The 24,709-nt window shown below is 33.6% G+C and overlaps 1 protein-coding gene across 1 annotated transcript; it reads right to left on the bottom strand.

The window, feature by feature from the left end:
- Positions 1-137: 137 nt before the first annotated feature.
- On the bottom strand, positions 138-23,584 carry LOC149966765 (DNA excision repair protein ERCC-6-like). Its single transcript, XM_090154275.1, has 18 exons — positions 23,399-23,584; positions 22,465-22,652; positions 22,176-22,301; positions 21,390-21,555; positions 21,201-21,326; positions 20,919-21,011; positions 12,490-12,632; positions 12,293-12,398; positions 12,045-12,163; positions 11,314-11,505; positions 10,166-10,280; positions 8,725-8,975; positions 7,348-7,615; positions 6,447-6,588; positions 6,174-6,307; positions 4,189-4,298; positions 3,786-3,901; positions 138-286 (listed from the first exon to the last, which is right to left on the bottom strand). The coding sequence occupies exons 1-18, from the start codon at positions 23,558-23,560 to the stop codon at positions 225-227; spliced, it is 2,619 nt and encodes an 872-aa protein (XP_090010401.1). The 5' UTR covers positions 23,561-23,584; the 3' UTR covers positions 138-224.
- Between the last annotated feature and the right edge of the window lie 1,125 nt (positions 23,585-24,709).

Here is a 24,709-nt window from a genome sequence, read left to right as displayed (position 1 = left end):
AATGACACTTATTTGGCAAATTAATAAAGAAATACACTAAAATTTATTAAGCCGCAATACATAATGTTGAAAACTTGAAATTTTATCATGTATTTTGAAGACAAAACAGTATATTTATGGAAGAAAATTGTAAAATATTGAAAGCTTGAAAGTAATTTTATTTTAAAACTAATAAATGTACATAAAATTTATACACTAAAACTTTAAAACATTTCAACATCTGATTAGTTATCCGTAGTAGGTACTGCAATTTCACACTGACTTTGCCTCTTATTAGATAATGAACCTATTAAAGTTACGAAATTAAACATTTTTAATGAAACATGTCAATTTTGATTTAAAGCACAAAAACAAAGTGAGTAAAAACTTGGCATCTTATTGTTATAGCAAAACTTTTTTTACAAAACCTTTATTAATGGGTACAAGCAGGATGCTACAAGTACTTTATTGAACAAGTAGTTAACTATACAGGGTGTCCACTAAAAAATGAACCAGGGCGAATATCTCAAAATCTGTTTTAGGTACGCTTTTGAAATATTCCAAGTCGTATACAAGATGTAGGGGGAAACCCTTACCAAAAAATAAGTTGGATTTCAATATGTATTTAGTTTGTATACACATTATTAGTTGATATTGAGTTGGTATTAAGTAGGCTCAAGTTGTCAGCATATTTCAAGTTACTATTAAAGGGGTAATAAGTTGTTATTCAGTTGGTAGGAAAATACTGCTTTTGCCAAGTTTATAATTAGTTGGTTTTTAGTAGTCAGGAAATTACATAATATTTTTAAGTTGGTTTTTAGATGTTTCCCTAGTAGGATTTAAGTTGCTTTTAAGTAGTTAAATGTAAATGTTGATTCTGGTTTAGTTGGAAATAAGTTGATTAATAAAGAGGATTTAAGTTATTTTTAAGTAGGCATTTGTCCCAAATACAAACTGAAAACCAAGTTGAAATACAAGTTGTCCTAAGTGGTTTTTAGCCAACTTATTTTTTGGTAAGGGAACCTACTGCGAAAATGTCGATGACCTTGAACCATGTCTTGAAGGTCATCCAAAACTAACTAACAAAGTTGGTTCCAATTAGAAAAATGTTCCACGTGACTTTTTAAATACAAATAGCTTTAACCTGATCGGATTTGACCAATAGGAAGCCGAGAAATGCTAGATGAAAAACAAGAAGGTTGTTAAGTTGATAACGTGTTGAAAGCGAGGTTCGGGAGCTAATAACTCTAAAGATACTCGTGTTAGAGTACTGAAATTTGCTACACATCCTCATCAGGATTGAGGGTCTTTAATTTAAAAATTTCCATGACCTTGAACCATGTCTTCAAGGTCATCCAAAAACTAACGCGAGAACCGTAAGTGTTAGAAAGTTGGTTCCAATTAGAAAAGTGTTCCACGTCACATTGTAGGTCTAATTAGCTTTGATTCGATCGAATTTTACCAAAAGGAAGTCGAGGAACTGTTTTTCAAAATCACAAAGGTCGTTAAAATGAAAATTGAAAGAAAATGCACAACTCTAAACCAATTAGTGTTACATCGAAATTTGCTAGACAAACTCATTATGGTGGGAGTTTTTCAAGTTTGTAAAATTGGATGACCTTGAAGACGTTGTTTAAGGTGTGAAAACATCTCGCGATCCATTGGGTTTAGAAACTAGATTTCAATAGGAAATTTGCTAATCACCACTTTCTCGTCTAAGTAGTTTTGAACCATGTCTTCAAAGATATTCAAAAATGCCCTTGAGAAATAACTTGAAACTGAATCAGCTTAAACCACGTCTTTAAGGTCATCCAATTTTACAAACTTGAAAAACTCCCACCATAATGAGTTTGTCTAGCAAATTTCGATGTAACACGAATTGGTTTCGAGTTATGTGTGTTTTCTTTCAATTTTCATTTTAACAACCTTTGTGATTTTGAAAAACAGTTCCTCGACTTCCTTTTGGTCAAATTCGATCGAATAAAAGCTAATTAATAATAATAATAATAATTATTATTTATAAAGTCTTTATTTTGGATATCCCCTTCAGCGAACTGATTTCCAAGGGGGTCCAGAACTATTTTACATTTACTTTTATACATTATTAAATTAAATGTTTTACAAAGTATACACACAATCAATTTGTGATAGTTGCGTTAATTGTTTTTTAAACAAATTAGTTCCCTTGATCTCTTGTATAAATGAAGGAAGCTTATTCCATAGTGTTATGCCTCTGCTCTTGAGCAGGATGACCACTCAAAACCCCAAAAAATTTATAGGAATATAGGAAATTCAACAGGCGATTTATAGGAGAATATAGGAGTATTTTCTTAGATAATATAGGAGTATAAGGAAAATTTGCATAAATAAAATTTAAATTTGTTTTAATTTAAAAGGAACTTCATTTAAGCAAACGACGATATTCTTAATTCCGTTCAGTGCAGCTCTTTGGAGAAGCAGTTTACATTTTATCAAAGGGATTTATTACATTGAGCGCCATCTGTATTACGAAAAGCGAACTAGGTACGCGGGAAATTCGAAAAAACCGCACGAATTACAAAATAATATCTAATTATAGGAAAATATAGGAAAAGTGATTAAATTATAGGAAAATAAAGGAAAGCAATGAAACATAGGAAAAATTATAAAATAAAGGAAGAATGGTCACCCTGCTTGAGTTAAATATTACGAAATTTCGTATCTAGTTCTTCAACATAAAAATTACATTAGACCTACAATGTGACGTGGAACACTTTTCTAATTGGAACAAACTTTCTAACATTTACGGTTCTCGAGTTAGTTTTTGGATGACCTTGAAGACATGGTTCAAGGTCATTGACATTTTCACAGTAGGTTTCCCCCTACATCTTGAATACAACTGGAAAATTTCAAAATCGTACCTAAAACAGATTTTGAGATATTCGCCCTGGTTCATTTTTTAGTGGACACCCTGTATACTAGGCTACAAGAAATGGAGTACGAGTATTAGAATAGAAAATTTTAAGCAGTAGAATGATTTCATTATATTCAATTTTACCTATTCAGATTTTGTTTCCTATAGGTTGATACAAATGGGCAGTGGTGTTTCATTTTACAAGTTTCCCACACAAGCTCTAAAAATTAAGCTGGGAAGATTCCCAAATATGATTGGGATCGAGTTCTCCTAGATATTCAAATGCCAGTTATGGGCTAAATTTGTAAAGGCTTATTTCTTTACATTCAGGTTAGATATACTTTTTGACAATGCCTGCTTTAAAAGTGGAACGACTAACTACAGCATCCTTCCAAAATTAAACAGTTTAACTCAATTATTTTAAGAGTAGCAATATACACAACGAAATGAGGCCTCGTGAAGGGATAAACATGAGCACCCTCCCAAACCTGTGCTAGAACCAAAGAGAATGTAGGACTACACAGTAAATTTTCTGGTCAGCAGCACCTTTCTCCGCTGGCAGGAAATATGAAAACTAACATTAAAATCTATTGCTGTGATTTCGGTGTATTATATTATGGATGGCCAAGAAAAGCAAAAGACGTTTCAAATAGCTATTGCTTCCAGAAATCCACTTTTGCTTTTCAAAATTGCATTAAAAAAAAAGATTTGGGGAAGGCAAGTTTAACACTGGATCGCAGATTTTTGGATAGGAATATAAGCTGGTTATCATTATGGCTCTCTAGCTTGTAAGCCTGCAATATCTTCCCTTATTTTATTTTATTACTACATTGAATATAATTATTATAAATCTAATTAGAACTAAGATTTTTAAATTTATAGCAGTAGGTTAATCTTACTTAAAAATACATACTAGAGAGAGATGCAGGTGAAGCATTTTGAGATTCAATATAAGAATCTTCCACAACATCATCAAATTCATATTTGAATTCAACTTCTAGTTCATCATCACTACAATCAATTAAAGTACTGAAAAATATAAGATAATGATTAACAGTGTTAAAGAAGGAAAAATTATTCTAGAAACCTAACAAATTAAGTACATAAAACAAGTTAAAGGCCATATCACTATGATTAATTCGATTTATCTAGCAGTTAGTGTTGTTTTTAGTGACACACTAATGATACTTTTTGTAATTTGTTAATGGTAGTGTGTATTAGTTAATTTCTTCAGAAATAATTAAATAAAAACCTACTCCACAATGACTCATTATGAAAAGTTGAACAACTTTTATTAATTTACAAATAATTTGTACCTTGTATTTAACTCCCGACTAGTTATATCTGGCTGCTTCTTGTTTGCATCTTTAGTGGAGGGCACGGCTTTTAACTTTGATACACAAGATTCAACTATTCTGCCTTTTGTCTGTATCATAAAAATATTATTTGGGTCATTTACAAAGTATATGATATTACCAGGAAACTATAGAGGTATACACTTGGAATGTCTAAGGTTCCATTGGGAGGGTGATACGAAAGCGCATCGAGAAAAAGGCAGGGCTTAACTACGTCAAGTGTTAGACGTAACACAACATTTCAAATTCATTGGCCAGAGGTTAGACGTGAAAAGAATGCGCCATCATGGTAATAAATAGGCGATCTTCCCGCGCAAAAAAAGGCTCATAAAACAATTTAAAAACCTCAATTTGAGATCGTACTTAATATTTTGAAGTAATTATAATGTTCTTTGCGAAAGAATTGTAGTGATCAGGTAAGCTAATAATATAATAACCATGACTAGGCTTAATGAAGAGTTTTTGTCTAATTAGGATAGCAAGGCGAGAGATTTCCTCGTGAGTTTTCCCACTTTAAGACACGCCCATTTCTACGAGCTTCATCACGGCCGTAAAAATCTTCCTTAGACATTCCAAGTGTATATACCTATATAGTTTCCTGATATTAGCTTAATTATAAATGCCTGTAAAAAAATCTTATAAATGCTAAAAACTTTTAATATTTGGGTCAGTTTCCCCAAACCGGAGTATATTAGACTAACACTCTTCAAGAGACCTTCAAGGTGCTCCAAAAACTGTTCGTAACTACATTTTAGTTAAATGGTTTTGACCCAATAAAAGTTTACCAAAAGGAAATTCTTCCCACTATTTTAGCACCTGTTGCTAAGAAGAATTTAAGATTTTCCACATTTAATATAGATTTTAGTTGAAAGTGTCTTTCCTTAACTTACAGTGGAAAACCTACTTGAACAAAAATTGTAAAGAATTTGAAACAGATCTCCAATGCTTAGGGAAAATGATAGCTATCTTGTTTATTAATAGTAATAACCTAGTTTTCAAGATGGTGGTAACCTGGTTTTTATACAGTAATAACCTAGTTTTCAAGATGGTATTAACTTGATTTTAAAATAGTAATAACCTGGTTTCCAAAATGGTGTGCACATGGTTTTTAAATAGCAATAACCTGGTTTCCAAAATGGTATTCACATGGTTTTTAAATAGTACTAACCTAATATAAGGGAACAGAAGTAATTATGTAACATGGTTTGAACATAGTATATAACCTAAGTTTAAGGTGGTATTGACCTGTGGCATGAGACAAATGCAAGGTTAAAACTAGGTTATAAGGTGGTAAAAATAAGATGGGGGGGGGGTAATTGGTTCTAACCTAGTAACACACCAGCTTATTTTTTGGTAAGGGAGGAATAAGCAATCACACCCCTAATATTTCACTTAAGAAAGATGGGAAAATTTATGTTAAAATTAATTTATATTTAAGTTTAGGAGATTACTTTGGTAGGGCAAACAACTCAAACTATATATTACCTGATGACATTTAATAACAGATTCATAGTTTGGTATAATGCATATTCAAAAAATAGAGACAGCTACAATTAGAAGTGCAATAAAAAATACCTCACGAAAGACCAGGATGAAAGCCAAGAAAACATCTTGACCAATTAATTTAGTGAACAATCCACACTTGGTAATTTAGTATTATCGTCAAGACTATGAGACTATCGGACCTACTAATCTTAGATGTAGTTATACAACTTTATTTTCTAACTTAAAATATCAATTTTTTCACCTTTTTTTTAGTCATAAAACATGAAATTAATTTGGACCAAAAAGATGAAAAGTGTATCTTTATCATGGACAAATTTCCGTCTTCTGTAGGTACTTTAAAATTACAAATACCAATTATAAAATGCAGGTTTGGCCTGATTTCATTGAAGAAAAAACCACTCAACCCTTTCAACTTTATCAACACCAAACTAAATAGTTACCTCGTTGCTACCAGTTCCATATTTTGAATCTTTAAAATCAAGTTTCTCGAAATCTTTTTCCATCTGTGCAATAGGACTTAAATTGCAAGTATCTAAATCCTTATTTGAAGAAATGGATCTTGTAATCTCTGTGCCTGAAAAATAAACACTTTTACTCTAATACTCCAGAGTTGGAATAGTTTAAATCTTTCCTTAATATTTATGTAAAAGAAGTAAAATTTGTCAAGTGCTCACTACTAAATTAGGACAAACCGATATTTGCGAAATACATACCATTGGGGATATTAGTTTTGTCACTAGCAAACCATTGTGATTTACTTTTTGAAAGGTATTGAGTTTCATATTTGCCAGTTTGTTTAGCCATATTTTCATTAATTTTGGATTCCATTAAAATTTGTGACTGAGCCATTTCAACCTAAAAAATTCAGAATTAAACGATATATCACAATAAATGTACCTTAAATTGGCATTATTCCCAGTAAAAAACAAAGTTCCTCTGATAATTATTTTACAATTTTAAGTACAAGATACAACTTAAAGGGGCTCCAAAGTTCGGTGGCAAAATGTCAGTAAAGTGCGAAATTTACGGTTTACTCTGCCAACTTGCCAAGGCCGAGTGAGGGGTTGGGGGGGGGGGGGAGAAAAGCATGCTCAATTTTCTTTATTTTGCCACCGAACTTTAGATCCCCTTTAACGTTGGTCTTTGACTTTTGGATCAAGTCAATAGTGCTGTTTAAATATTAAAATTGCTTTTTGGATCCATGGAAAATTATTAAGAATTATAATTTATATTTAATGGAGGATACCATTGGCAGTATGACAAAGACCTGTAGATCAAAAGCTCACAAAAAGTTTGAAATAAATTCATTTAAAAGTAGTCCATGCATTGCTTACATACAGCTAAGCTGAGAGCAACGCATAAATTGCACACACATTGGTACACTTATTTTAAGACATTTAACACTTACAGACCCCAATTGGTCTACCTATAAATAATATTGGAATACCTGAAAATAATATTTAGGGTAACTTGTGTACAGCGTGTTTGTAGCTTCTAGAATTAAGTAAGGAATAGCTTTTGATAAACATTTTCTATCTAACACCCCTCTGCGAAATAATGAAAAAAGTTTAAACTATTCTATCAATCTATTGACTTATCGTGAGTTATCAGTACCTTTCTTTTGATGTATTCTTCTTCAACAAATTCCTTTTCAGTGAAATCAGAGTCTTCATGTTTCAAATCTTTCCTGAACATTAAGTCATGATCACTAATACCAAAAATGTGGTCAGGTACCATTGACATTAAAAATTCAATATGCCGATCAAGTTTAGGTGTGGTTTTTCTGGCATTGGCGTGAAGTTTTTCAATCTGAACTTGAGTCTTCGAATATTTTGGATCATCAAAAACAAATAGTTCTCTCAATTCACTTTTGGTGAAGTACCTATAATAATTGTTGGGAAAAATTGTAAAACAGGGGAAACCATAGACAAGATTTTTTTATACATGGTGTCCACTAAAAAACGATCCAGGGCGAATATCTCAGAAACAGTTTTCTCTAGGAATTTGAAATTTTTATGTTACGTAGCACGTGCAGGGCCCAAAGAAGAATGATAACCTCGATGACCTTGAACCATGTCTTCAAGGTCATCCAAAAACTATCTCGAGAACCGTAAGTGTTAGAAAGTTGGTTTCAATTAAAAAAGTGTTCCCCGTCACGTTTTATGCCTACATAGCGTGAACATGATCGGAATCGACCAATAGTAAGTCGAGAAAAATTTTACCAAAATCACAAATGTTGTAAAAGGGAAAATTACAAGACAGTGCTAATAACTCCAAAACAAGTCGTGCTACATTATCGAAATTTGCTAGACAATCGCATCATGGTAGGATATTTTAATATTTGGAAAATTGTATGACCTTGAACCGTTGTCTTCAAGGTCATACTAAAATTATCTCGAGAACCATTACGTGTAGAGCAAAAATTCAAATGCCGCCGATCAGTTTGTAAAATATTTTCGGCGGCGTAATCCTCGGCCATTTTCGGTATGGAGATACAGGCCGGAAGGAAGCAAGGCTGCCAGATTTCGATAGACCTAAAACGACCAACTCTCTCAAATGTTTTCGTTTTCAAAACGAAAATTTTACACACTAGAGCTAAATTTTCCTATATGAAATCATGCACTTCTTATGTGTAAACAAGAAATTAATTAGGTTACTGAGTGTACGAGTTCAATAGGATCCCGAAGCAAAACTACAGAAAACCTGTGTGTGGTATTAAGGGATTGAAAATATTTGAATAGACCTATTTATGATTAATTAAATGAGCAAATTAACTAAAGTCAACATTTATTAAACTTGCACATCACAAAAGTTAAGCCAATTAAACTTTTCCATGACAGCTAAGCAACAGCCCTATTGCCCTCTAAAACTGAAAAAATTGAGGGTTTCTATTCAAAGAGGAGCTTAGGTAGATCACCATAGTGGTCCTCCTAAATGGATGACTCATACATACTCAGTAACCTAACCTTTAAAACTAACACATCTTTTTACCTGTGAGCATCTTTTACTTTATCAGTTCCTTTGTGAGTTACTTGCTTAGTTACCGAATCCTTAAAGATTTGGCGTCTGTATATTTTTTCCTCAATAGTACCGCAAGTTATTAAACGATAAACTACAACATCACGTTTTTGTCCAATCCTGTAAACTCGATCCACTGCTTGAGAGTCGGTGGCTGGATTCCAACTTGGATCATAGATAACAACTCTATCGGCTCCAGTTATTGTTAAACCAACACCTCCAACCTGAAAACCAGAGATAAATTAAAATAGAAACCAATAAGAAAAAAGCCCATATCATGAAATCATACATAGTTTTGTTATAATGAGAGAGTAAATTCTATTTTGTGCAGTCATATTAGTGTACTTTTTCCGCACAGTAAAATTTTAATTTCACATATTGTTAAGTATTTGCTAATAACAATTTCAAACTGTATTACACAAGAAATTAAACTATTAGTGCAGAATGCTAAAAGACAAAGCAAGTTGTCAGCACTGGAAGGTAATAATAATAATCAGCTACGCTAATACCCAAGGCACTACCTAGGTTGCTGGGTTACAGTGCGCAGGAGGGTGGTGGCAAGGCCTTCGCGACACTGGAGCCAACAGCTCCATAAACTTACTAGCATTATCCTCAACAAGTTTTTATTGGAAGAGGAAACTGAAGAACTCATTGGAAAACCCCTTTATCCAATAGGGAGATAAATTAAAAACCGAATGCAGAAATAGTAAATCAGAGTTTTCACTAAGTGCCACAAGCTGGGATCAAACCTGACATAAGTGCTAACCACTTCGCCACCCCACTTCACGCGAAACGTCATTGAGAATAGGGGGAAGACAAAAATGGATAGAAAATTTATGTTAGGGGTCATTAATGGGAATCATTATCTATCGTTGGAGGTGATAAAAATTTGTAGAATATTTGTTTAAAGTTGTATCAAGGTCATTTCATGTCAAAATTGATTTAAAGATTTCATTATTAATAATGATTATGATTACATAGCATGTTAACGCCTAAATAACAGTTATAAGCAAAATATTAGGTTACAAAAAATGTTTTTGCAATAGAGCACAAAATGTTACACTTCAGATTTCATAATTTTAAATTTTTTAAACAAGATAAATGATTTATCATATTTTACATAATCAGGACTGCTAAAAACCATGCAGTTCCCAAAATTAAATGTATAGAGACCACCATTTCTAATTGGTGACATGAAAAGGTCAATTTCAAATGGAATGAGAGGGGAACTTAAAATTTTCAAAATTCACCCCCAATAATGTAACACAATGTAATTAAGTTACATGAATATCAATAGAAATAATAAGAAAAATTTGAGGTTAGATGAGATTATATGAAATTCCATAGCTACCCCACTTTATCAAATTTATTATTTATGATATAATTCTAATATACTAGGAAAATAACTACAAACTTGTGTTGTCAATAAGAAAACTGAGTATTTTTCGTTTCTTTGAAATTCAGCAATTCTTTCATGCCGTTCATCCATTTTCTTAATAGATCCATCCAGTCTCATGACTTCCCAATTTCTAGATAAAAAAGATAAAGATTACAACAGTGAATATTGGTATAGATGAAGGGATAACCGTAGATTTATTAGATTCGAGGTCTAAGAGAACATTAAATACATATCAATACAGCGTCATTTATGAAGATTCATTAAATCAACTAAGTTCAATAAGTACATTAATAATAATAATAATAATAAAATGCATAAGTCAGAAAGTAGCTATACAGTAACACAATTTATTTCAAAGTAAGTGTTTTTCATTTGACTGCTCAAGATTTGATCTGAATCTCTCACTTATTCGATCTAACCCCAATTAAGAGCTAAATTTAAATGTTTCTAAGATTTGAGCACTTCATCCCAAAGCTGAAAATATGAATCTAGCACGTTGGAACCCACAAAATTGCTCCAAAAGCAATTTGCGATCCATTGATCAGTCAAAATGGGCACATCGGCTTTAAGCAATCTCAGATCACTCAAAAGCAGTAAATTTACCACACAAGCATATTTGTGCATGGAAATGACAGAACATGAAATGTTGATTGGGAAATACTAAATGCTCAAGAACAGTCAAATGGAAAATGCTTCAAGCCATATGATTCGTTACTAATTTGTCACCCTACAATATGAAAGACTTACGATCTACTGAACCAAAAACCGAAATTTCTCAATAAAAGCAATAGGAAAAAACTAGGGCCCCATTTCAGTCTTGAGTCAAACCTTCCTCTTTCAGATTCTCAACCTTTTTTGTAGTATTAATAACTATAAAATTTATGTAAAATAAAGTCAAACATGGTAAATATAAAAAAAAACATTGCTACAATAGTTTTTCTTTTAAATAATGTGGACTTCTTGTTTTAATGTGGCTCTTTGTCACAATCTCTTACAGAGCACTACAGTCGCGAGAAATATAGCATTTTATAGCGCGCATGCCAATAATATACTAATAAAGCTGCATCTTGTGACTTAAGACAAACATTTATTTTTACTTTTTAATCATTTAATTTAATTTTATAGAAACTATTAATAAATTTTTCGGATGAAAAAAAGCTTACTTTTCATTTAAAATCTTAGCTATTATGTCCAAAATTTTCAAAGACATAGAGAACACTAGGGTTCTATGTCCTTCCATTTTCAAGTTTTCAAGCAACAAAATGAGGGTTTCCATTTTTCCGGACTCTCTCTTAAGCAAAGTGGGATCAACATCAATTGATGGTTTATCTGCAGTTGCTTCGTCAAGGTTTTCACTGAAATTAAAACAAATGTTATTAATTTATCTTATTGAGTTAAATTATTACCACCACTCAAGCAACAACTCAAAATGAAAATATAAAAATATGGATATTTTGAACGGTAAACAAATTAAATTTAAATAGACAATTTTTCTCAAAACACTAAATAATTTCAGCACATTTTACGTTCAAAACTAGTTATAATTAGCCAACCATGCACTACTAATAAAATTTCAATATGCAAATACTTTCTACAAATAAATGTGTGCCCAAAGTAGAGTAAATCTGGCTTTGCTAGACAGAGCGAGCAAGCACACCTTAAAGGTCATCAATGACATCTTACCCTATATTACACGTGGATTGAATCTCAAACAGTTGTCACTATTGTTCAGCATACTTTGTATATTGTGCTAGTATATTTTACGACCACAAATAAAATATTTTGTATCAGCAAAATACATAAAATATCAGAAATCAATAATGAAGATTAGACTAGCTAATGCATACATATATATCAGTAAAATGGCCTTCATAACAAATAATTAATTCATTACCTGTCCGCTTCACCAATTTCAAGCTCAGCACACACTCTTTTTGTAAATAATCTAGGATGATCACACACTTTTTTCAGTATATTAAGCTCAACCAATGGTGATCTTGTAGCCAATAAAACCTAGAAAAAGGATCAAAATGTCAAAACCAGCGCAAATATTACTAGGGAACTTATAACTATAGTTAAACAACTGAGAAAATTATTTAAATATTCCAAACAAAATATTATAAATAATTACTTTGAGCTTACCCTTCTTACTACATCCGATTTCAGAAAACCCTCATAGATTTCAACCTGCTTAGGGGTTAAAAATGTCCACAAAATGAACTCATTCTTTTTGGGAAGGGCGTTCACTCTGAAGGAATTGTGAAAAATATAAAATTATACTGTACAAAAGAAACATTTACAGTATAATAACAAAACTTTCTAATATAAAGTTGGTTTACTTGTCAGGGTCAGTGTTTTCTTTGGAGCAAATAGTTTCCTCTTTTGTTCTTCGAAGGAAGTATTCACTTATAAGACTACGTAAGTTCTCAGCCAATTTAATACCCTGCAGCCTTTCACCTGCGGTAGCGTCTTTTCGCTGAGACTAAAAAAAACTTTTATCTATTAAAGGGTAAAAACACCATAGGAAATGTAGTTTTCAGTCACCATGAATTTAATTTTATACAGTGCTTTGGGAGGCTATGTCATAAATTACAGGGCATATTCTTTGGGACCTACTGAATTGAAATTGTCTAATGAACATGGGTCCTAAAGCGTTTCGTTTCAAAGTTATAGGCCCTCCTCGCAAATTAGCCATCAAAACACAAAACAACCTTAAAAGGGAAGTACTGTATTCTGCCTTGTTCCCAATAAATTTTTTATAAGTTTAGTTAAATTAGTATCAAAAGTGCATTATTTGATTTCATAAGAAGTGGGCTACGTCTACTAATGAATTTAATAATGATTAAGGTCTTTGAAAATGTCAAAGCAGTTACAAATAAAGATCTTAATGAAATTGGACCTTTTAAATAATTTGACATTCAAGGTACAAGCAAGAAAAGTAATTAAATTACCATTTAACCGAAGTGGAAGAAAGTAATAGAAACACTGATTTTTGTCATGGTGGTAACAGTAATAGAACTTTTTTTTATATTACTGAATACTCATGTGTATTTCATTAAGATTTAATAAAATCGATAAAAATAATAAATTCTTAACAACTTAATAAATTACAATAAAGTTGGACACAAGGTTTAGAGTTAAATCTTAATTAAATACACTCATGAGTATTCCAAAATATAAAAAAAGTTCTATTACTGGAAGAAAGTAAGGTCAAACTAAATGGTTGCCCACAATTCCACACCAGACATTTATGCTAAATTTCTCTTGGTGTGTTCTAACAGTAGTCGCGTTAGGGTTTATATGACTCCACTGGTTACTTTTAAGCAGATCTATTATTCCGTCACGGGATAAACTTTCCTCATCAGCTGATAAGACAAATTACCGATATTCGGGATCTACAGCAATTCTATTCACAAGCCATTGACAAAAGGTAGTTCGCCTTGGATAGGTCCCACCATTAAGTGATTGAACTTTTTGAAGTTGATGTAAGGCCTGAGGGTTGGCAACTGGCCAAATATATTTAAAAACATCCGGTAAGGAGCCTTCAACTGAATTTCGACCCGGCATAACTGCGAATAATTTTGGTTGTCGTTTGACGTCAGGCCAGTGGCCTACCTCGGAAGGACCATGGACTAATTAATGTACTTCGCACACATGTTTTCCAGCTGCTGAGCTACATTTTTATTTTCCCTCCCCTCACTTCTTTTCCTTCTTCCCCGGTTATCATTAGTTAGTTAGTTCCTAACTCGGCCGCCAGAGCGCACATTTAACAATTGCCTGAAGCAAATATTCGGGAACGGGGCGTCCCTGTGCGAAGTACATTAATTAGTCCATGGAAGGACTAGTACGAGTTGGTATTTACCCTTGCCCTTCTGGTCACGTGTTTTTTAAACTGTCGCTACAAAAAATAGCTCTAAATTTTATACAAACGCCGGCGTACGCCACCGCCGCCGGTCATTTTGGCCACGCCGAAGACGCCGCTGTAAGCCGCCGCCGACCCATATCAGATCGGCGCAGGCCTCTAAATACGTCCTGTAATTTATGAGATCCCGTAACACCCTGTATACTTTACGACATTTAACTTTAGCAAGACACAACTAATTGCCCACCTAACTGTATTGTCACGATTGCCTTGGCATAAATTATATCTAGTGTATGGGAAGAGTGGTCTAGCTGCAACTCCCTAATGTGCAGAGAGCCCAAATAATGCTAGAGCTGAACTGATTCCTCACTGGCTATTATAGAGCCAATGGGAGAGCAGAGTTTTAAGCTTCATAACAATCAAAAACTACCGCAATGGTAGTATGGCATTAATAATAATAATAATATGTTCTTTTGACTTAAAGGGATACCCTAAATAAAGCATTTATTTATTTATTAAGGGATATCCCCTTAGCAAGCTGATTTTCAAGGGGGTCCCGGTTAAATATACAAAGTTTGTAGATAACAGGACAGAAAAAAAACCAATAAATTAATTAATTCCTACATTATATGCCAATTAAAATTAAATTAAATTAATTAGTTAACACCATTTTCGCGGATGGCATACTTGAATTCACGAGTATTAGTCATAGTACGTATAGAGAAGGGAAGATTGTCCCACCATTTTATGCCACTGCATTTGATCGATATAGTACGTAGGTTAGTCTTTAAACTTTCAACATGGAAGGTGTTCTGACATCCTCTTGTGTAGTGGGTATGGCGTGAAGCGGGTATTCGAAAGACTTCGGTAATATAGTCAGGAGTTTGAGCAGTTGCAACGAGGTGCATAAAGATGGCCATGTGGTTGTCGCGTCGCAGCTTGAGAGGGAGGACCGATATAGTGTTACGAGCAGTGGTAGCAGAGGAATGCACAGGCAAACTGAGCCCAAACCTGGCCAAAAGTCAAAAAAATAAATCACGTGTATGAATTTTATTTTAATTTATAATATTTGTTTATAAACTACTGCACACTTTACCGGTGTTTGATTTTTGACTGCAAATTTTTATTATCCAGCAGGCTCCTTAGAAGTAGTAGATTTTTTTTAGAAATTTTAAGTAGGAGTTTTGGCATAGTTTTTGGTATACATTCAGGCTGGATTTAAAAGGTAAAGATATTTTTTTTGCAGACTTTAGTTTTGGAAACATCAATACCAAGTAGATATCGATATTTTAGAGTTTTGAAACTATTATACAAAGCCACGTAGTTCCAATAGTGTAAATTCTGGAACACGACGTTAAAGGTCTTAATCTAATATATTCCTTTTAGAATTAATGTGACTTTTAGTTATGAATTCAGGTAGATTAAGTAACAATTTTTGATTTAAGTTTATGAATGTTCATTATTTATCACAATATCGATTAAAAATTTTGCCAAAATTTGCCTATTTTCTATTTTTTGTACAGATTTTCAAAAGATATATGAAATTAAAAAGGGTGTCCAATTTAAAAACGATCCATGGCGATAATATCAAAACCGTTTCCTGTGCTAATTTAAAATTTTTGTGGCACTTAACACGTGTTGGGGGCAATTAAAAATGATAACATCGATGACCTTGAACCGTTTCTTCAAGGTCATTGAAAAATTATCTCGAGTAACATTAGATTTAGAAACTTACTTGATGACCAACTTGTTTTTCGACTTTCAATTGATCAAATGAATTCGGACCAAAATTATTTAGACATAAAATATGATGAGGAACAACTTTCTAATTGGAACGAAATTTCTAAATCTAACGATTCTCGAGATGATTTTTCAATGACCTTGAAGACATGGTTCAAGGTCATCAATGTTATCCTTTTTAATTGTCCCCCAACACGTATTAAGTGTCACAAAAATTTGAAATTAGTATAGGAAACGGTTTTTGAGATATTAAGTTTGACCAGGTTTGGGCTCAGTTTGCCCCACTGTGGAACGCCTTGGTTGACCGAGAATGGACTTACAGATAGCGTTTTGTTGGATTTGAAGTTTGTAAAGTTTTGTAGCAGTTGCCGCACCGTAGAGTATATCCCCGTAGTCGAGTAGGGGCTGCATAATTGAGATATAGAGCATCGTGATCAAGATTTTGCCAAAGAGATCTGATGATCCAGGATCGTTTATTAACTTTTTCATACGTATTGATGATGTGCTGACCCCATGTCAGATTTTCTATAAGTTCCAGTCCAAGATATTTAAAAGATTTCACAGGTTGGATTTTTGAGTTAGGAAGAGTGCCTTTGGTTGTTTTTTTGTGAAATAACATGAAGAAAGTTTTTGAACGATTTAAGACCTGCTTCCGCTGAAATAAATAGTTTTGCAGGTTAAGGGTATTTTTGTCAAGAATAGCGATAAGATTCTGTGAGTTGGGGCTTGAAGAGAGCATTGCCTGGTCATCAGCATATAACATGAGGAGACCCTCCTCGGTGAGTACAAGATGGGCTTCGTTGATATAGATTGAGAAAACTAGGGGGCCCAGGATACTTCCCTGAGGTACTCCATACCTGATTGGTAGGCTTGTAGATGAGTGGTTACCGATATCAACCTTTTGCGTTCTGCCTCTTAAATAGGTAGTGAATCACGTGAGAGCGTCATCAGAGAAGCCCAATAGTTCAAGGTCTTTTAATAGGATTGAATGATCGACAGTGTCGAACGCTTTCCGAAGGTCTATGAACACCACACCAACTATGTGTCCATTGGATAGCCTAGAGATTATGGTTTCTAGTAGAAAGGCGGCACAAGTTATTGTGGAGTGGCCAGGTTGAAAAACGGTTTAGTATTTGTTTGTAGTTAAGTACGGTATTAGCTGGTTATGTGCAGCCCATTCCAGGGTCTTAGAAGCACAAGGTGGGATTGCAATCGGTCGGTAGTAATCTGGATTGGTGGGGTACCCGCTCTTGTAGATAAGGATAACACGTCCACATTTCCATTCTTCAGGGTAAGTAGAAGTAGAGAAAGTTATTTATAATGGTTTGTAAGTATGGTGCAAGGACAGGGCCGTTTGCCTTTAGGATTTTAGGTGGAATCAGGTCAGGGCCAGGGGCCTTCTTTGAGCAAATACGTTTTAATAGCTTTACCATTGAAGGCAGGTCTATTTCAGAAAAAGATAATCTTTCTGTCAAAAGATTACGCTTAGTAGACTATCTGATAGAGACACGATTAAAATTAGCTGGTAGATGTTCATTTAGACATTTTTTGGCAGCTTCAGTAAAATGGGTGTTAAAGGCATTGGCAATATTCACGACGTCATAATAAGAGGTTCCATTTTGATCAGTGATTACAGTAGGGAGGGTATTTGGTTTGTTTTTGACATAGTGCCGCAAACAATTCCATGTTCCAGAGATATTACCTTTATTTTCAGTGAGTTTTTTCTTAAAGAAAGACTTCTTTGAGTTACGTAAGTGTGTAGTCACTGCATTTCGAAGGTTTTTGTACATTTGAATAGAAGTGTTTTCGCTATTTGATTTATTCCTATGACTGTGATGGTTACGTAGGTACATAATCAATCCATGGAGGTTGTCTGATATGTATGCGGATAGATCTAATAGATCTAATGTTTATCAAGGGTGTTGCTAATAGCCGCTTGAAAGTTCCAGCACAGGGATTTCGAGTTATTAATTGCCCTGAGATTTTGTTGTAGGGTAGTAACAAAATTCGTAGGTTCTATAGAAGAAAGATGGCGGGTCGTGATGAAAGTAGTTGGCTGTTTATGCAAGTGTATTTTCCTGACGCAGTAGATAAGGTGGTGATCAGAAACTCCGTGGGCAATGACACCACTATCGACAATTCGTAGGAGATGACTGACATAGATGTGGTTAATCAAAGTACCAGAGGATGGCCGAGTAATATCCACAATTAATTGCTTTATAGTAGTCGTGGCAGAACAAAGAGCTTCGGTATTACTTGTTTTGCGATGTGCAAGGAGGATACAGTTAAAGTCTCCCATAATTATAATTTCATTGTTTACGGAGTCAGTAATTGAAGTAAGGTGCATGTTCAGTTCTTGAAAGGATAGAATGTTGAGATCTGGAGGACAATAGCAGACGCCAATAAGAATAGGGCTTGATTTAGGATAAGTAAGTTGGCACCAGAGCACTTCTATATGCGAGGTGTCGGGTAACGATGTATTCAGAGTTGAGCTCCAGGGCTGAAGGTTTAAAAGTTGTTTTACATAAATGCAGAAGCCACCCCAGCGATTTCTTTGTCGATCCTTACGAAGAAGGGAATATCCGCTAATTTCAAGAATACTATTCGGATGGGACGGGGTAAGCCAAGATTCAGAGATACTCATTATGTCAGTCATAGTCGTGTATTATACATGTAACTTCGTCTAGGTGGGTTAGCAAGCTTTTTATATTAACGTGGCCGATCTTTAGTCCTTGAGGAAGTTTTTTTATGGCATTAGCATTGCTTGGGTGGTCAGTTGCTTCTAAAGCGATAGCACTACTGGAGGAAACAGATTCGCGTCATAGTTCTGTCCATGTATTTGATTGAACTTTAGGTTTTCTGTATTTTTGGATTCAAAGCGATGGTGGCCAATTGTCTAGTTGAATAATATCATCTTGATTTGCAAGAAGATCAATTATGAAAGATATATTCCAGCCAATAGAGGTTTTACATAAGGTTACTTTGGAGTCAGATATTCCAATTTCTTCAAGATATTCTTCAACTTCTTCAGCAGTGGTGTCAGCAGAACAGTTTGAGAGGTAATATTGGTAAGTAGGGCTGTTAGATAGTTTGACTGCTTCCGGGTCCATGTTCTTGCCAACCATTTTTTCCTGCGAGTGAGCTAGTTTATGACAGGTAGTTCTCTGAGGCCATAGATTTGGTATTAGCACTTCTTCGTCTTTCTAGCTAGTGTGTAGAATGTAACATTTAAAGCTCAAATCAGGGTCTTGCGATTTTTTAGTTAGACGAATTCCAGTAACATCAATGCTGTGGTTTTGTAGATACTCCCGAACTATGTTTCATTTGTGTCCACAGAAAAATTCCCCAAGAAATAGTCTCCATAGTCTTGGGAGGAATAAAGTTTACATGTAACCGCCTGCTCAAGAGACATGGTTCCAAATTTGTTGTGCTGTTTGTTTGATGTTGGCCCGAGTGGATGATTCGGTGGATTCGGAGGTAATATTTGCTTTGATATGATACGGTCTTTGGTACCTTTACTATTTCAGGTCTTTTTGTTGCGTCTGAAAATAATTTAGGAACCGAGTTGAAATTAGTCTTGGAGATAGTATTGTTTTTTTTTATTGTTATTCAATGATGGAGGCTTGCTAATTTTGCTCTCAATGACTTGGATATTTTCAAGGTATGCTTCTTGTATTACTTCAAGTTTTGTCTTCAGGTTTTCTTCCATTGTATTTTGTAGTTTGACAAGCTCAGTTTGAAAGTTTTTAGCTTGCTTATTTAGTTGAAGTTTCAAGGTTGCAATTTGTACCTTTAGGTCGATTACTTCATTTTTGTTTGTGTGATTAGCACTTGTACATTTGCATTTACATGGACGAGGCTTAAAGAGTTTAGTTTTGCAGTCTGCACAACAGTAGAAGCGTTTAGCTTCTTTTTCTTTTATTCTGATGCAATGAAGGTGAAAACAAGTAAAGCATAAATCACAAGCAACCATGGTTTTACCACTAGCTTTCTCATCCTTGCGCTGGTGCTTACAATGGCCATCTGTGAGACTATGTTCTATGTCTTGGGTTTCGTTATCGCCCATAGTCCTTTACTATGATCTCATTTTTAGTGTGAAGATGATTATTTTATAAGAAAACATTTATAAAAGAAGGTAAACTGGAGATATTAAAATATTTAAAAACCTAATAGCTGAATAAAACCTTGTCAAAAGTTAAAAACCGGGAGCTATATACAAAGAAATTCATAGTGTCATTTATGATTCACAGTAAAGGTAGCCAGAGCTTTTACGACAATAGTATTGTGCCAGATAAAGGAATAGGGATTGTTAGCAGCACATTTTACATAACTAAAATAGTGATACATAAATTAGTTTCTAGTGTAGATTGTATATTTTACCACAGTAAAATTGGGGACAGATTCCATTTCCCTTTTAAAAGCCATCAAAAGATAGACAAGCTTTGAGAGGGTTTTCTAACTCATGGTTAGCAAACATTGTGATCGGTTTTAGTCACTTTAAAATGAATCAACGTAGTCTGATTTAAATCAAGTATTTAAAAAAATATTCATTTAAATCACCTACTATTGTGTTTGTACTTAACACAATAGAACACTAGTATTAATTGATGAAGCTTTAGTAATACTTGTTGAAATATAATTTTAAAGGAGTGATTCCTAGAAGCCTGGAATGAAAGTGAGGATTATTATTATTCCGCAAGAGGGAATATAGGTTTTTAGCCCCTTATATGGATGGAGATATGGGCGCCATTAATATAATAATACCCAAGGCACCACCTTAGGCCCAAGTCATCAAGCGACTTTTAATACCTTTAAACAGGGGGTCGGGTTACTATGTGTAGGAGGGTGGTGGAAAGCCATTCGTCCCACAGCTCCCTTCACTCCCTATTACCGTTAACCTCAACAAGTTTTTATGGAAGTGGAAACAGATGAGCTCTGGGGAAAACCCTGTTTAACCAGTGGGGAGAGAAATTGCAAACTCAACGTGGAATGTGTTGTTTTGAGTTTTCACCCAGTGCCATAAGTTGGGATCCAACCAGACTCCTCTTGCTTCAAGGTGCTAACCCCTCCTCTACCCCATTGGCAGTTTGAAGGAAACGATCAATAATTGTTGTTAGCATCTTGTTGAGATAAATTAAAATTCACTACTAAATTCTCAATACTTACTTTTGTAATGGGAATATCATACTTCTCCTTAAAAGTTTTTGCTGAGCCCAACAAACTTCCTTGATGACAAAAGTCAAATAAGGCCCACAATTCCTAGAATGTAACAGAAATTCATTAAAATAGATCTGAAAACAGGCAATAATAAATAATGTAAAAACTTGCATTAAAATTGAAAATATATTAATATTAATAATTAAAATAACTAAATAAATAATCAAGTAGTTAAAAATTCTAATAATATCATAAATCCAAAATTTCTAAGAATGAAATTTTTAAGAATACCATTAAATGATTAGCAAGAGGTGTTCCAGTGAGAGCCAATCTATGCGTTGCTTGTATATGATGAGCCGCTTGGGTCGTCTTCGTGGGGTTTTTAATCTTATGAGCTTCATCTAATATTACATAATCCTTGAGAAAAATTTCAAATGAAAACTATTACGTAGGAACAACAATTACTTTAAATCTACCTACCCAACAAAAAGATTTAACACCACATTTCGATAACATATCATGCGATGTTACCAAGGTCCCATAACTAGTCATCAATATGCCTCCATTCTTCTGAACTCTATAAAGTGACCTTGCTCTTTGTTTCGGGGATGCATCATGGTAAATTTCATATTGCATACCTAGAGACCTGTAGAAGCCAAATTTAAAAATGAAATATAATTAACATGACATGACACTTAAGAGGTGGTTGTCTTGCTATCCCTCAATTCATCTAAACTGACCAGCCTATTCCCTGCAATTTGTCTAACATGAGCAGCCTATTCCCTCGAAATTCATCTAACATATATAACATTATATAAAATATTAAGAATATTTAATTTTATTATTTTATTTAAAATTTATGATAAAATTACTAATTGGATTATCACACTTTATAAATTACAACACAAGTGTTGACAGTGCAAAATCCAATTCCAGACAATGTAACCCAATTATCTAGACTATTTTTTTCCAATTTAGAAGATAAATAAATAATGGCATTTTTTCAATCACTGATCTATTGTACATCACTCTTATTCATGGACTGGAATAAAGCTAGTTCGTTTCGGCCTCAGACATTTTTTTCATTAACCAAACTTTTAACCTCATCCTTGTGCCTAACCCATTGTAATGTCATGTCAATTAATGTAAAAAATTATATTTTAACTAATATTATTAAAACTGAATTTTTTAGAGATGATTCAATTTGGAGAAAACCTAGATATAGATTGTTTATAAAAACTTCAATATGCTCTAAACTAAACTTACCATTTCTCAATTTCTTTTTCCCAATTTTGAATTAAGGATACTGGCATTATAATAAGAACTGATTTTATACGATCCGCATCAAATAATGCAGTGAGGAAAGCAATGACTTGAACAGTTTTACCTAAACTGAAAGGAAACAATATACTTTAAACTAACTCACTTTAACTACATATGGCTAATGATGTAAATACTTGTAGATGAAGAATACATATAACGGGCTAATTAAAGCTCCATCAATTAGTAAGTTATAGTGAAGTTTGAAAAATATTGAAGACTCGAAGGAACATACCCCATATCATCTGCGAGAATTCCACCTTTCTCCATCTGATGAAGTTTCCACATCCAACACAAGCCCTCTTTCTGATAGCCATATAGCTTATCATAAAGTTCTTTACAAAGGTAAAAGCCATTGGCCACTAAAGCAAACTTTTCATTTTCTTCATCACTGTCGGAGGTAGACAACTTCCGTAGAAAATCCTTCAGGTAAAAATATAAAATAATTACAGTCCCTACGATTTTGTTGAAAATATTTATGAAATGTCCCAAATTATTGTTATATTATTATAAACCAGGAATTCATAACTCGAACTCGGAATGGTTATCTCGGCCGATTTCCGTATCTATCTAGGAGACAGTTTTTTTCCATCATTTTGACGTCAGAGCATACGTGTTTTCTCTTACGATTTGCCATTGGCTTAAAAATCTCCTACGAAAAATATCCTGGACCCCCCATCAGTTACCTAGTATAGTCGTCTGATGGCCTGGGAGTCAAACAACAAAGAACAGTTGTAAAAACGGGAGGTTGCGTGGGGTAAAAACTCCTAAAGAGGGGAGACGCAGGCAAAAGGGCGATTTTTATCCCATGCACATCACCGAAAACGGTCCTCAAGATCATACCATAGGGAATACAGCCGGATAATCATTCCAAGTTCAAGGTATGAATTCCTGTATAAACTCCTTGGCCTGCCTTTGACAATCCGTTTCAAGCCAAAGCCATAGCGCCATGCACATGGCTGCGAACCAGGCCATTGGGTATTAGAATGGCAGGTTCAGCACCTAAGAACCTTGCTTTAATATAATTTTATTTTAATTAAATTATACACAGGAGTTTTTTAATTATATTTAAAGCAAAACTAGTAAATCTTTGAATAACTAGGTTTAAAATAAATAAATTTTGTAAAAAAATATCAAGAAAAATTTATATTATTAGTGAAAAAACATACCTTCAATTTCGCAATTCTTTTCTCAATTCTTTCTGATGGTTTAATAGAGTAGATCAATTCATATTTTTCTAAGGCGTCAGTATAGTTACATGCATCACATAAGATTTTAGCATCTTTCTTCAACACAGAAAGGCGTTCTTCGATATTTTCATTGTTAGACATTTTGCAGCCTAATATACAAAGCTCTAAAAATTAAGATTTATTAATTTCCAGTCATGAACAATAAATGACATTCAAAAGGATAGTTCACTACCATGGAAATGCCACTATAATTTTAACTTGCAGGGTGGTGGAAATAATTTAAAAGGACAAAATTGTGGTACAAATTATTTCCCTGTTAATTAAACCTCCTCACAATTTTGAGTTTTTTAAAACAGAAAATGGCTTATGACAACTTTAAAATCCCAAAATATTGCTATCGATTAAAGTCTTAACTTGCTCGAAAATTCAACTAACAAATTTTACAAATTGATTTTTGGTAAATGTAATTATTTCTATTTCCCCAATGATGTTTAAAATACTACTGCACAACGACTGAAAATAGTGCGGTTTGATCTTTCTGTTAAGAGATAAAAGGACCTTTTAATAACTCTAAGGTCTTACATATAATGGTGTATTAGTTCTGAGTAAAATAGATTACTCATTGTAAGTTGGATAAATAATACCTGGTGAAAATTGAGAAAATTTGAGTTTGCAAATAATAAGATTCTCAAAAGGTAAAAGCAGATATGTCATTGGCTGAAACGGTCAGCCCCTAAAAATTCTAAATGATTTTAACAATTTCTGAAATTATCCATTTAATTATGTCATCATAACCAAATAACAGTAGCTGTTAAATGGTCATACCAATCACAAAAGGGAATTATCGGAGCCTGTCTGAGGATTTAACATCCAACCATTCTGAGTTTTTCATATATTAAGTCATCAAAAATTATTCACTGGCCAAGCAAGCTCTACTTCTAGATTCTAAATCCTACATCTTCACGCAAGTGTGCAATAATTTAATCAAGATTCATCAGAACCTTTAAATTTTCAGTGTTATTCTGAAATATTGTCATTAAAATAAAAAAGTTTCTTGAAACCACTTTAGCCCTGCATTTTCTCTGTAGCTGTAGTTAGTTGGAAAAATGTATTTATATACTATAATTATGATGATTCACAGTTACTAAGTTGAATCTCAATCTTGAAACACATTCTTCCAACTAAATTTTAGTTTAAAATATGAAAGTCAATTCAACCTTTTAATATCATATTACTTTTGGGTCTTATGCTACTTTTGATATTACTTAAACAAACCATACAAAATTGAAG

Source organism: Leiobunum rupestre, chromosome 1, assembly GCF_980474605.1.
Source record: "Leiobunum rupestre chromosome 1, qqLeiRupe1.1.hap1, whole genome shotgun sequence".
Taxonomy (NCBI): Eukaryota; Metazoa; Arthropoda; class Arachnida; order Opiliones; family Sclerosomatidae; genus Leiobunum; species Leiobunum rupestre.
This window is presented reverse-complemented; position numbering and strand designations above follow the sequence as displayed.